Source organism: Merops nubicus, unplaced genomic scaffold (genome assembly GCF_000691845.1).
Source record: "Merops nubicus isolate BGI_N331 unplaced genomic scaffold, ASM69184v1 scaffold11202, whole genome shotgun sequence".
NCBI lineage: Eukaryota > Metazoa > Chordata > Aves > Coraciiformes > Meropidae > Merops > Merops nubicus.
The window spans coordinates 34,037-47,373 of NW_008595716.1; the positions used below are offsets into that span (position 1 = coordinate 34,037).

The window sequence follows — 13,337 nt, forward strand, 5'->3', positions numbered from 1 at the left end:
CCCAGGTGGGAGCTGTTCAGTCCATAGGAGTTACTGCTATCACCGTTAGTAATGACAGAAGTGGCAGATACTGAGGAATAAGAACTTGCTGATGATTTTGAAGAGGTAGTAAAGTTTCTGCTAGTGGCAGTGCTTGATCTGGGAGAAAGGAAAAAGAAGTAGAAACAGTGCTACTACTTTTTTCACCCCCAGCCCCACCTCCCACAAAACTCCCAAGGACTTGCCACGTTACAGTTAGTTCACACACACAGAATTTACTGCTTTGGGCTGTGTGATCACACTGCCAAATACTTGTCTGGAGCAGAAACTTCAGACAAGAATATCAGAAGCAGGAGTAACAATTTTTGCTGAAAGCAGAATCTGGGTCCCAGGCTGAAATAAATACGCAGTTCAGATGACGTGAGTGACAGGGAAGCAAGCCTTAAGCTTGTAAGTAATCACCTTGGAACAAGCCAAGCAAAAAAATCCCAATCTTAAAACCACAATACACTTGTCCCACACGAAAAGTAAAAATGTCAGTCTTCCCTACTTGAAAACCAAATTGCCTGCTCAAACAGAATGTTAATTAGTAAGGAAATAACCAAGGTGGGCACAAAACAGTTGCTTACTGAGCCTAGCTGATACAACTACACTGTTGTACAATCACAACCTGTAAACAAGACACGCCATGCTGCACATGCATCATACATAGCAATTCTCAGCATCTTCGGACTGGAGATACTAAAATGGATTTCAGAAGTTCCTAAGTCTCTAGCCTATCCAGCTCTGAATCCCAGGCTATTCCACACCACTACTATCCTGGTCTAGAAAAGAACCAGAACACAATATCACAAAAGACCAACAAGGCATTAAAATGCAACGGTGCTCTGTCCTAGACAGCTCTGGCTCCACAAAAAAAAACAAAGTCCCAAGATAGCACCACACAAATAAGCATAAAGAAACTATTTACATACTAATTACTCTACAGCAAGAGCTAGCTGGGAAATGCTCTGCTCTCTCCATCTTTGCCTGATTAAGCATGCAAAACTGAACACAAAAAGGTGCAGGACACCCACAGCCACCCAACAGTGGCTAATACACACGTTGCCCAGCAGAGCCCAGTGCCCTCAAACTTCAGCTTGTTCTTGTATTTCTTCTAAGGTGGCCTCAATTCTCAGATGACACACACATTCCTAGCTCAAATGCTACTACAAAAACAGTCCTGACAAACCTCTGTGGAGGAAAAACTAAGAGAAAGAACAAGCCATAATGGCCCAGAGGAGGCAGAGCAGCTAGACAGCCTGAAGAGTTTGGAAATAGAATAGCAATAAAAAAAATAAAAATAAAAAAAATAAAAAAATAAAAAAAAAAAAAAAAAGAGAGAAGGAAACGTGTTACAACAGGAGCTTCCAGATGACAGACCAAACCCCAAAATCTGCCTAAATCTGAAGCATGCTAAAAAAATCCCCACAATGACAAAAAATACATCACCAGCCAGCACAACCAAAAATAATCCTGGCAAGGACTCTAGCAAGAATGAGCAGATGCACCCAAGTAACAAAGACAACCATTCCTGGGACAATATACAACCTTCTACTCATTACATCTTGGAGTAGAACATCTCAAGACTAACTGGACACAAAGATAAGATGAATAAGAGAACAAAAGCATCTAGATTAAACAATTATCAGACTCATGCTCCACATGTAGGAATTTCAAGGGCCAAGAATAAAATGATTAAGGTTTTATTTTTAAAACCATTAAGCCTGTAAATCCATTAAGAACACATTTTTTAAAGTTTGAAGAAGTTAATTATCTAGACGCAAAGAAGAGCAATCTAGAAAATTATAGACTTGAAAATGTCTGGACATGTTAGACCCTGGTGAGAGAACAGAAGATACACTGAAATTAGTATGAAGAACATCTAATATGGAGGAAAGGAGGATGATCTCTTAAGGGATTTCAAAATTTCCAATAGAATCATAGAAGCAGCACATAATCAACAGTCAGATGGCAGTTGAAGAGTTCCAGGAAGTACTTCGACAGTATTCTATGCACACAAAAAAAAGGTAAGTACTATGGGGGAAGATGAAAAATGGATCAGAAAACAAAGATAAGAGACGAGTTGCAGGTAGACCTTTCCCCACTCTGCAAAATTATCAAGGATGCTGAGTGAATTTGACAAGTTACTAATTTGTTTGTAAGAACTGAAGAAAAACTGAGGATTTACTAAGCACAGCTGCTCACCCTCATTTCACAATGCAGTCACAAAGGTAGCTATGATTCCGGGTGAAAGGCACAGGTAGCAGTTAAGAAAAGCTAGGTCTTAGTACTTAATTTGCAAAGCAGAGGCCATAATGGGTTGTCATTCAGGAAGTTCTTACATGCAAAAGCCTCCTTCACTTGTCCTGGTTTGGGGTAAAATAGAGCTGGTTCTGCTTAATGATTTTACCTTTTAGCTAAAACTCTTCTAATTATCTGCTCTGTCTGAAGTTAGCAGCGTTTTCATAAACTGTCCAGCTTTAGCAGTGACAAGACTCCATGTTTACAGTTACTGCCAGGGACTGGTGTGCAGACCAAGGCCACTGCTGAGCTTGGATCCTACATGGAGGTGGGCACAGGGTACCCCACACCTGTGGGGAGGAGCGGGCAGGATAACTGACCCCAAGATTCACCAGTGGGGTGTTCCATTGCACAGCCCTCGTATCCAGCAAAGCTGAAGGATCAGGAGGGACAAGCCCTTCCCTCACCCCTTCCCTTCTTTGCTCTTCTGTTTTTCTTCTGCTGCTGGGCTGCTGGCTGCTTCTGCTGCAGGGGCTGGCACCCAAGGAGGACTCCACCCATTCTGCCTTTGATCCCCAGTCCTGTGTTCCTGAACTGAGTTCCAGAATCCAGCTCCTGTACCCAGTTGCTGTCTGTGGCTGAGTCCAGCCTAGGACCCCCTCCCTGTCGGCTGCTCCCCAGCCGGGGGTGGTGGTGATGTGCTGACATTAGGGGGGAGCTGGGTTTGGTACTAACTTTGTATATATTTGTACATAGTCTTATTTTATTACCGTTATTGCTATTATTATTGGTGGTAGTATTAAAGGTGTTTTCTAATCAATAAGTCTCTCTCCCTTATTCCCTTTCTCTTTCAAAAAAATCTTTCCCTTTTGGGGGTGGGGGAGGAGGTTAATAGACAGCGTCTGTTCCGGTTCGGGGGGCTGCCCTGACCCCAGACCGCAGCACTTGTCTGACATAATTAATGCCACTCTGGAAGCATGGCATCGGCTGCAAACTCAGGCACCTGAAAGTCACGGAATAAAGATCTGCCCACAAAACATTTAGCCTAGTTGCTGAAGGGGTCCTCTGAATCCATCAGCATTCAAGGAACTGGGAGAAAGAGATCACTTCTAAATATGAAAGTGCATTTAATTATGGCATTATGTACCTACAAAACACATATCAACCACCAAAGGTCTTAAAATTGCAGTCATTTCTGGCGTGTAGTATCAGTGAATGTTGTATCAGATTGAACAGATGTCTAAATCAAGACAGAGTAGTCACGTGCATTACAAGGTGGGTGAACTAAGCAAAAACTCAACGTTTTTACTGAGGAGAGTAGAGGAGGGCGTGAGGTGGCAGAGAGAGGTCCACTGAGTGTACAATGCCACCACTGGGAAGAGGAAACTAAGAAAACTCTAGCAGCAACCAAAGAACCAAAATGTATTTGCCTGCCGCATATTGCAAAAGGAGGCAGACAGCTACCTGGTAGATGCTAAATAAAACTTCACTCACAATTTTAAATGCAGTATCCAACAGAAAAGGTGCTGGTTTTATAGATCTGACAATTTCTTCATCGTTTGTGCTAAGAAAAGAATACCTAGGATAAAAAAGGTGCACACGAGGACCGAGCTAGATCCGAGAGCTTGGGATCTTATTCTGGAACTCTTGTAAGCAGCAATTAAAGAGGACTAATTGCACAGATTATTGATATAACCTCCCTTCTTAAACAAAGCATGCCTCCAATTCTGAAATTCCTAAAATAAATGTAAGCTATTCCCTCTTCTGAAACTTTGCCTAGTAGTAAAAAAAACTACGGTAAGAAATTATTTTGTTCTTCAGAGTGCAGCAAACTGAGAAACATCAGTGGTCAGGCATAGTCTGATTACACTGGTCAAGGACTGCTGTGAAGTTTAAAATTATTTTTCTCTGTAAAACATCAGCCAGACTGATGGCTGGGGAAACAGGGGTAAGGCTGCCAAACATGTGTAAAAGTAGCTTCCCCTGGTAGGAACCCAGCCCTCTGACAAGCAGCAAATGGTGGGGAAAAACCCTCATGACAGGGAGCCCACCCACCTTGCACACACATTCCACCAGCTATGAACGACATCAAGTCCCAGCTTCCCAAAGCCTCTCCAGGCACACAGGCAATGATGCAGATGCTCATCACTCCTCTGCTGACAGCAGAGAGCTCCACATTCCGTTTGGTTTATGCCATCAAAACTTCAACGACAGAAACCTTTCTTATGCTCCTTTAGTGTTAAAGTGATGCAGCCCAAAGAAAGATCTCCAGAGTTCCCCATGATCTTGGCTAAAGAGTATTTTCTCCAGCTGAGAAACAGCATATTGGAGCAAACTGTTCAGCTGAGATACGATTAAAATTCGTATTACTCAACTTCTCTTCCAAACCACACCTCAGCCCAGAGCACCTGCAACTAGATGCAGCTAGAAGGGCTCAGATGCCTCAGGACTTCCAAAATGCATCTTTCTTTAAAAAGCACAACAGCTCATCAACATTACAGACTTGCTTAGCCTTCAAAAAAGAGCAGAACAGGTTTTCATGGTGATAGTCTCACTTCTCCTTCTTAGCTATGCTTTTAAGGCAGCTTCCAACTCACCTCTGGTAGCAGGCTGGCTCGTAAAAAAAAAAAAAAAAAAAAAAAAAAAAAAAAAAAAAGCAGACAAGGACCTCCTTTACTATAGAACTACTTTGTGAGTGTCTTCTCCTGTGCACTGCTGAGGCATTCAGGGTAGGCAGTACTGTATTAATACTGCACACTTTTCTGGGCTTGGAACTCTGTACCTTCCCCGGGCCACTCTCCCCTCCCACCAGTCCTGCCTGGTTCAATTGCACACAACCACCCACAGATTTTATACATATAAATAGTCCCTATGAGCCATACTATATTAGCTAATCTGGAGCCTTAAACATAGAATATTGATTTAACGCAACATGTATATGCACACACATCTCCATGGAAAGATAAACTATGTCCCAACCCAATAACAAGATTTGAACCCTACACTCCAGGTTAGCAAGTCTTTTACCAGCTCACAGAAGCCGTTAAAATGCTGGGAACCTTTCACTGCAGTGCAGATATCTCACATTTCCAAAACAAAAGAAAACAAATTTTTAGAAGATCAACAGAGAACACAGGATAAATCACAGAGTATGCTTCCACTTGAGGTTTGTCTGCTGAGACACTTGGGAAATGAAAGAACAGTTAAAAAAGCAGCTAAATTTTTAAGTTCTATATTAAAAAAAAAAAAATATTGAATTCTTGCTCTCCAAGGGACAAAAAAAAAAAATATTCATAATGATTCAAGATTAACTTTTGTAAAAGACACAACCTGAGATTAGTAAGAAATCTACACTGTGTTTCGCAAGATTTCAAAATCACAGGGAAGTGGAATTTAGATGGTGTATTCAAAACTAAATGAAACTCCCCCTAAGGATGTCTTGAAAAGATTAAGGACTCTCAATAAAATATGAGAACTTGATGGAGAATACTCAAACATCCAATTCGGCTACAGAGTATTAAGGATTTATCCATTTATATGAAGATATGCTGAAAAAGGGAAGGAATCCAAGTAAATTTCACAATTGATTATCACTTAACATGGAAGGAAAGCACAGAGCAATAATAAATGCATTAACATGGAGCAACGCCAGTGACTCAAGAAAGAAGTTATATTTTTAGTGAGTAAACTAAATTCAAGTAAAAAAACCCTTACTTTTTAAAAAAAAATATAAATCCCTTAAAAATAGGTTAAAAGTTTTGTGAAATAATCCTGGAAAGAGCAGCAGAAAACTTAACTTCTACATCAGTGACCCAGTCTAAACTGACACCAGCCCACTCATATTTGACAGGGAGCGATGAAATGCAACAGAGGAAGCACCAAAAGGTAGAAGAAAAGTCCTCCCAGACCATCAGCATATATTCAGCATAAATAGCTAGTCAGAGATAACTTGCTGACTGCCGGAAGACAGCGGCGTACCATGGCAGATGCACTGCTAATTCTCTTCTTCTTCTAGGAAACTTCTTTTACTCCTCCTCTGTGCATCTGCTACTGCCCACAATGTGAAGCAGGCTCCTGGACATATCTGGTCCAGATCCAGTATAACCTTCCTCATCATTGTCAACAGTATGAGTATGATTCACACACATTTTTGGGGTTATGAAGGCAACTGCTGGACAATATTAGTGGCCTGAAGGCATAAAACTGCATAGAAAGCGTCACTGAATCTGACAAGAACACACTTAACTGCTTGCTCTCATCTTTTGTTATCATATGTCTATGGAAGAAAGTTCTCAAATTTTTCCTCCTTCCATTTCAACCACAGAAGTTTAAAGTCCATTCTTTCTACCTGACTTGCCTTGCCACTTTTGGCATGGTAAGCCAACGCACCCAACTGTATAAGGAGGATGTTGTGTGGAACAATACATGCTTAGTGTATTAACAGAGATAAGGGCAAAGCCCTTAGCCAAGACAAAGGAACAGATCATCCTAGATGGATGACTTATTACAATTCTTTCAACCACCGTTTTCAACATCAAGTCAAATGATTTTACAAGTTCTATATTATAATATGCAAATTTGTATTTTCTAATGATGTAGAAATAAAAATGTGCATACAGATAATCATTTGCACTCAAACAACACTAAAAGTTAAAGTATTTATCTATCTGACCAGCTGCTGAAACGACTGCAGCCTGAAAATGCTACAGGGCTCTTTTTCAGCTTTGCTTCCCATAGAAACAAAAGGTTATCACCTGGACTTGCATGGCTGCCTCTCTAATACTGACTGCCAAACAAGTTCTTGATTATGTACATGATATGAATGTTTAGATGCTTTCCACACTGTACTCTTACAGAAAGGTCACTATAATTCTGTGAACAGTCTCCTTTTCCATTTACCCAGTAATGTCTCTCAGAAGTACAGAATTGTTCTAAAACGGGTTTCACTGACCTCTTTGATCAATTCTTCTGCACTAGTAAGGTCTTGATCTCAAATGAGATCACTTGGCAGGAAGCACTACAAATTAACTGTAATGTATAGAAATTTTCTTCATCACTATCAAGTCTGATGGCCTACTGATGGGAAAGCGAGCAGGCCACCAGACCAGTGACATCAGAGGGTTTTACTTTGTGTAGCATGACTGAATTAAGAGCAGATCATCATTGTTACAAGCAAATTCTATTCTACACCATTCACTCTATACATATTTCATCAGCTTCCCACCTTACTCATCTCTTCTCTAAATTAGACATCAGAGATAATATCTGTAATATTTACAGGCTTCTAATTGCCTTGGGCAGCAAGAGGGTTGTTAAGCTATTTCTACACCCTTTTTGAGGGGAAACTAGAGTTCTGAGCATTCACTTTGGAAATATACTCCAAGATCGGGTTTGTTCCACAACAATAGAAAACAGAATTTTTTTTTCCTCCACTGTGCAGTCTGCAGAGATAGTTTTTAAAGCAGATTAGTTCAAAATAAATCACAATTGAAAATAGCACTTAAATAAAAAGTACTGTTAAAATCTAAGCTTACACTATCTAGTTGAAACGGACTTTAAAACAAAAGATTGTTGTTGCTAAGACAAGAAACTATCAGAACTACTGAAGAATATTTGCATTCAAGATTTTTTCTCCTACTTGAAAATACCCAAAACAAAGAAATCCATCATAGCAAGTAATAATTAGGCTTTCACAGAGATCAGAACACATCTGCTTGCTTACTTTGCCAGGAAATGCTGTTCAGGCCATGTGCCATCATCATTTCTCACTTCTATTAGAACAACCTGAAAGAGAGTTCAGGTAATAAAGGTAACTACAAATCTGCTACATATTTTCCAAAAATCATGAGCAAATCACATTTTCAATGTTTACTTCAAGCACATAAAAGCAAGTGAAAAAACTATGAAACTGAGAAATTGTAAAGGCGAACATGAGAACCTAAAAAAACAAACTAAACCAAAACAACAACAAAGTTATGTCCTTACCTGCCCCTGATAGAGCCCTGCATCTTGCACGGTGCTATCCAGCTTGCTGAGCTGCTCATAAGTGTTCATATACCTGTTCCATAACCTAGTTTCCTTCTCAGCTGGGATATTGAACAGTTTTCTCATTTCTTTCTCGATGGTAGCTGTTCAGGAGGGGAAAAAAAAAAAAAAAAAAAAAAAACCATACCAAAACTACTAAAGCATGAGCACTTTGGAAAAAAAAAACCTGACAAGCCAGACATTCAGCAAGGATATACATCCTTGTGCCTTCAAGATCCTTTGAGTAGAAAATTACCATTGAAGTTACAAAATGCTCATGTAACTTGCCTAATATTTAGTCTGAAAGACTGAAAAACTTCTGTTTTCAGTCATGTATTTGCCTGTCAACCCCTCAAACAAATAATGTGCAGAATACATTAAGAAATTTCTGCCCAAGTGCAAACTTCTGTGAAACAGTCATAATTTGAAAACAAAGGCTCAAAAAGGAAGTAGTTTCAGTTACTATTGTCAGGCCATACAGCAGCAAACTGAAATAAAAGCATCTTTATGGACATATATGACATTCAGCATTTTTACACAGGAAAACACACTGATGACACAAAGAAAGAGAGAGAGGTCAATTTTCAGGATAACAGAAGTGTAGGAAAAGCTATTAAGACGTCAAAAATGTTGACACACCATGAAGAAGGAATCACAGGAGAACCTACAAGACTTGCTCCAGTTTATCAACATCATTCTTGTTCTGGAGAGCATGAAATACCTCTTGAAGTAGTGTCAGAGCACAGCTTCACATGTCAGAAAACTACTTACCAACAGTATCTGCTTTGCTGAAGTGGCATCTAACTGCATTGTCAGGATCACTGCTCTCACACAGCTGCAGCTCAAGAAGATAAACTTCAACCTTACAGTGCTTTACAAACAGACCGTATTCCACCACCTGCAAACAAAGGGCACATGATATCAACAAACACCACAAAGTTAAAATACTGAGCAGTCCTCTGTAAAAGACACTTGTCTCAATATTTTAAGTCTTCAGAAGTCTTGTATAAAGTGACTTGCTCTCAAGTTCAGATTCAGTCAGAATTTCTGACTAGTGCCAGCTAATTACCCATTAAAAATATTTGATCACATAGTCACAGCACACTAGGAAAAAAAAAAAAAGTAATTTTTTCCTTATTTAGTCTTTAGCTGAAGTTTACATTAAAAAAAAAAAACCACAAGCCTGGAACACTAGAACTCTTCCTATTAGAAGGGAGTAAGACAAAACAATTATTTTTCTGCATCGTATACAGAATCTGTCTCATTATTCTCGCCTTGGAGAACCAGACAAATAGGTCACAATTTGGTTTGATTACATTGTTTTATTTGAGAGTAATTTTCAAATCAATTCTGCATTTGAGAGAATATGCTAATAGACACATCTACTCATCCCACCAGCTCTCAGCACTTTTTAGAAAGCTAGTCTGAAAGACCAGATACCACTTCACCTACAGATCACAAAACACATCATGCAAGAAAGAAAAACACATTTCAGAGGCCAGTTATGAGACAACTGTGGTATAACTGGAGGGGGAAAAAATTCTCTCCACAAGTTCTTTTGACTATAAAGCCTATGAAATTGAGATCATATTTTGCTGAACCAACACGTGTCATTTTTCACTAATAAGTGCTTAAGAGACATTTGGACAATGCCTTTAATTTGCTTTAACTTCTGATCAGCCCTGAAATGGTCAGGCAGTTGGACTAGACAACTGTTGTAAGTACCTTCCAAGTGAACTCTCCCATTCTATTCACATGACACCAGGCTTGCTATGATCTACACCTCCACCATTTCACAGAAAAAATAAAAAAGGCAAAAACCAAACACACCAACAAAAACACACCACCTTATTTCCACCAAGCACTGGAAATAAAGAATTAAAACTAAGGCTTCCTGTGAGAATTTGGCTAAATAACGTTTCTCTTTCTGAGCTTTTATAGAGTTGTATTAAATATACAAAGGGCTTTAAAGGTAAATAATTAACAAATACATTTGGAAAGATCTTCAGTATTTCACTGTTACTCTTGAAACAGAAAGTAAAACTCTGTTGAAATAGCTTTTCAGCGGGCAAGTTAGACTTCTGTTTTTTTAAGAATGCAAAGAAACCAATTCACAAGTTCTCCATTTCTTTTTCAGAAGGAATTTCACTAAATGGGACTTCCTGCTCTCCAGGATTCCATAGTTAGAAACAAACTCATATGAAACATATTCAGAAACGGAAAAACTCTTTCCAAGAAGTTTCTGACCAGACCACTGTGTCCATTAGGACAGAAAAATTACAAGCAGAGTCTCTAATCACCTGCAGATGTCTTTCAGTGTCTGATCAGCTGGCTTGTTCTAGTCACAGTAAAACTCAAAAAAGTCACCCCATTGGACAGCAATGTGAGCTCAGCACATGTTCAGCAGTTGAGGGAGTGCACTGTTTGACATTTTGCACAGTAATACACTTTGCAGTGTATTACTCTACAGAGCCCCAAAATCCAAATCCCCAAATCTCAAACCAAAAATCATAGAATCATTTAGGTTGGAAGGGACCTCCAAGATCATCAAGTCCAACCACTGAGCCACCAGGGCTCCAAAGTCCTCTGCCAAAACAGATCAGAATCTGTCAGGGTTGGAAGGGCCCACAAGGATCCCCCAGTTCCAACCCCTCTGCCATAAGCAGGGACACCTCCCACTAGATCAGGCTGCCCAGAGCCTCATCCAGCCTGGCCTTAAAGACCCCCAGGGATGGGGCCTCAACCACCACCCTGGGCAACCCATTCCAGGGTCTCACCACTCTCATGGTGAAGAACTTCTTCCTCACATCCAGCCTGAATCTGCCCACTTCCAGCTTTGCCCCATTCCCTCTAGTTCTGTTGTTACTTGAGATCCTAAAAGGTCCCTCCCCAGCTTTCTTGTAGGCAAAATGTAGTTTGATATTATCAAAAGAAACTTGGAACAGAAATAAATCTAACCTAATCCTCCTGTACTTATCTCTGATCATCAAGCACACGGGGATGGAGGAAATACCAGTTTGCAAAAATACAAAGATGCCTTAAAATTACTTCCCAAATCCTACTTTTATGGATACTTTGATGTACGAATTACAGTTGATCCAGCTTTAGGAGAAGAATTAAAGCATTCAAGGACCACAAGCTGAAGAGCTTTACTTCAAGTGCTGTCTGGAGAATACTGTGATGGGTACCTGCTCAGGTGCAGTGCTGCAGCTTGTGCATCCTGCTGACCTTCCACTTCATATTTTTTTGCAAGAGCCTGTAACAACCCATGAACCTACTACTTTGCTATATTTCAATACTTTTTTAAATATAAAAATCCACTTCAGTTACCAGGTTAAAAATAAACAACAGAGACTGGCACAGTCATAGAAATTCAAAACTTTAAAAATTTATTCTTAACTGAACCATGGTAACTTACATCTGTAAAACAGCATTAGCTCTAAGCTCTAGCCATCAATTACAGTGCTGAATAGCAGCATTCCATACCCCAAGAAAAGGAGGCTCCTGCAGTTCAGCCTGTCACCCAGGCATTTCCCCAATAGCTTCCAAACTTCCTGCCAATCTTCCAAATTTTTCAGCAAAAGGAGTGTCCAGTGTGAAAGCCGTTACCCAGTTCATGAATGAAAGCTTCCTCACTCAGAGAGGCACTGGCCAGTAACAGTTCCAGTCTTCCTTAGTACAGTTTTTTTATTCCTCAAACATTACCTGTTTCTACTAAATCCACAGCTCCTTTATATGCTCTAGCTCTTTCCCCCTTCCCCTCACTTCTGTTTTACACGGGAGTTCTGTTTCTGGGGTCTCCTGGTGAACCCAGGGTTGCTGAAGCTCTCTGAATTTGGCAGTTTCTCATTGTGTACAACTTTCAGCCCACACTGAATGACAACATCCCAGTACCTCTGAACAGTAAGAAGGATCTCACTTCCTTTTACCATTCTGGTGCCACACTTTTCCTGGGTCTTGCAAATTTCAAAGCACCTCTTACTGTAACATAATGCTACTTAAGCAATAATAACTCTGTACACAATATCAACACCATACTCTTGATGTAGTGATTAGTCTTTGGGAACCCTACAGTCTGGCACTGCTCAATTTAGTCAGCACAAAACCAAAACAACTTCTTACCAAAAAAAAAAGTGTCCAACAGATTTCAAAAAAAAACAACTTGAAAATTTCACCTTCCAGAACAGGTTATATACTCAAAATGCATTCATGACCTGTACTGAAAGACAGTTTATTCGAGTGCCTCATTGTGTCCCAGGGGATCATAAGCTTGGCTAACAACTCGCATTTGTCAACAACACAAACACCATTCCACACAGCACAGAAGCATTGCACTGGTCCAAACAACCATTAGGTAAGAACTTAACCAGAACAATCAAAGTGGCTCTCACCCCGTAAAACTCATCAACTGAGAATGACTAAAGTCAGGGATTTTAACTGTAACAGTGCAAGGTCACTATTTCAGACACTAGCTCAGAAAGACTGTGTGTCCTTATCTCCAAGGGGCTACTGAGGACCTAACATGTAGCAAATTAAATGCTGTGTAAGGTCAGTAGAGATTAAATAATGAGATCAGGTTGATGAGAACATGGTTCACCATACTCACTTTTCTGACAATAGGCTGCTGTCCATCTATGCAACCATACCACGATACCAGCTTGTTCCAGGCCTCAGTGGGAACCAGTATGTAATCTAGCTCATCAATGAGGTGTTCTTTTAAACTCTGAGTTTCTAGATCTAAAAGAGAGACAGCCATAAGAAAGTACAGCACCAGAGAGGTCCGTTCTTCTCAAGACCTACACCCACCCCGCTATGCCGCTGAGCAACACCAAAGCTCCCAGGGGCGGCCGCAGCCACCTGCTCACCGGAACGGCCGCTTACGTCCACGCCGAACGCGCGGCCCCGAAAGCGAAAGAGGGATGCCGAGGCGACGGCGCACGCTCGCTCCTTCTCCGCGACCGGGCCGCAGACCGAGAACCGACCGCGCTCCGCCGCGCCGGGACTCACCGCTAAACAGACCCGAGTTGTCGATAGGCCCCGGTGAGAGGCCG

The 13,337-nt window shown here is 40.6% G+C and overlaps 1 protein-coding gene across 1 annotated transcript in view; it reads right to left on the reverse strand.

Annotated features, from left to right (window-relative positions):
- The window catches only part of USP4 (ubiquitin specific peptidase 4 (proto-oncogene)), a gene marked incomplete at its 5' end in the record, with an annotated part of 38,756 nt that extends 25,432 nt beyond the window's left edge, over positions 1 to 13,324 (reverse strand). Inside the window, 6 exons of the mRNA XM_008936160.1 lie at positions 1 to 138; positions 7,985 to 8,046; positions 8,248 to 8,390; positions 9,058 to 9,184; positions 12,893 to 13,023; positions 13,294 to 13,324. The exon at positions 1 to 138 is cut by the window's left edge and continues 33 nt beyond it. Of these exons, the coding sequence (XP_008934408.1) occupies positions 1 to 138; positions 7,985 to 8,046; positions 8,248 to 8,390; positions 9,058 to 9,184; positions 12,893 to 13,023; positions 13,294 to 13,324 (632 nt within the window). The remainder of the gene's footprint in view (positions 139 to 7,984; positions 8,047 to 8,247; positions 8,391 to 9,057; positions 9,185 to 12,892; positions 13,024 to 13,293) is intronic.
- Positions 13,325 to 13,337: the final 13 nt, after the last annotated feature.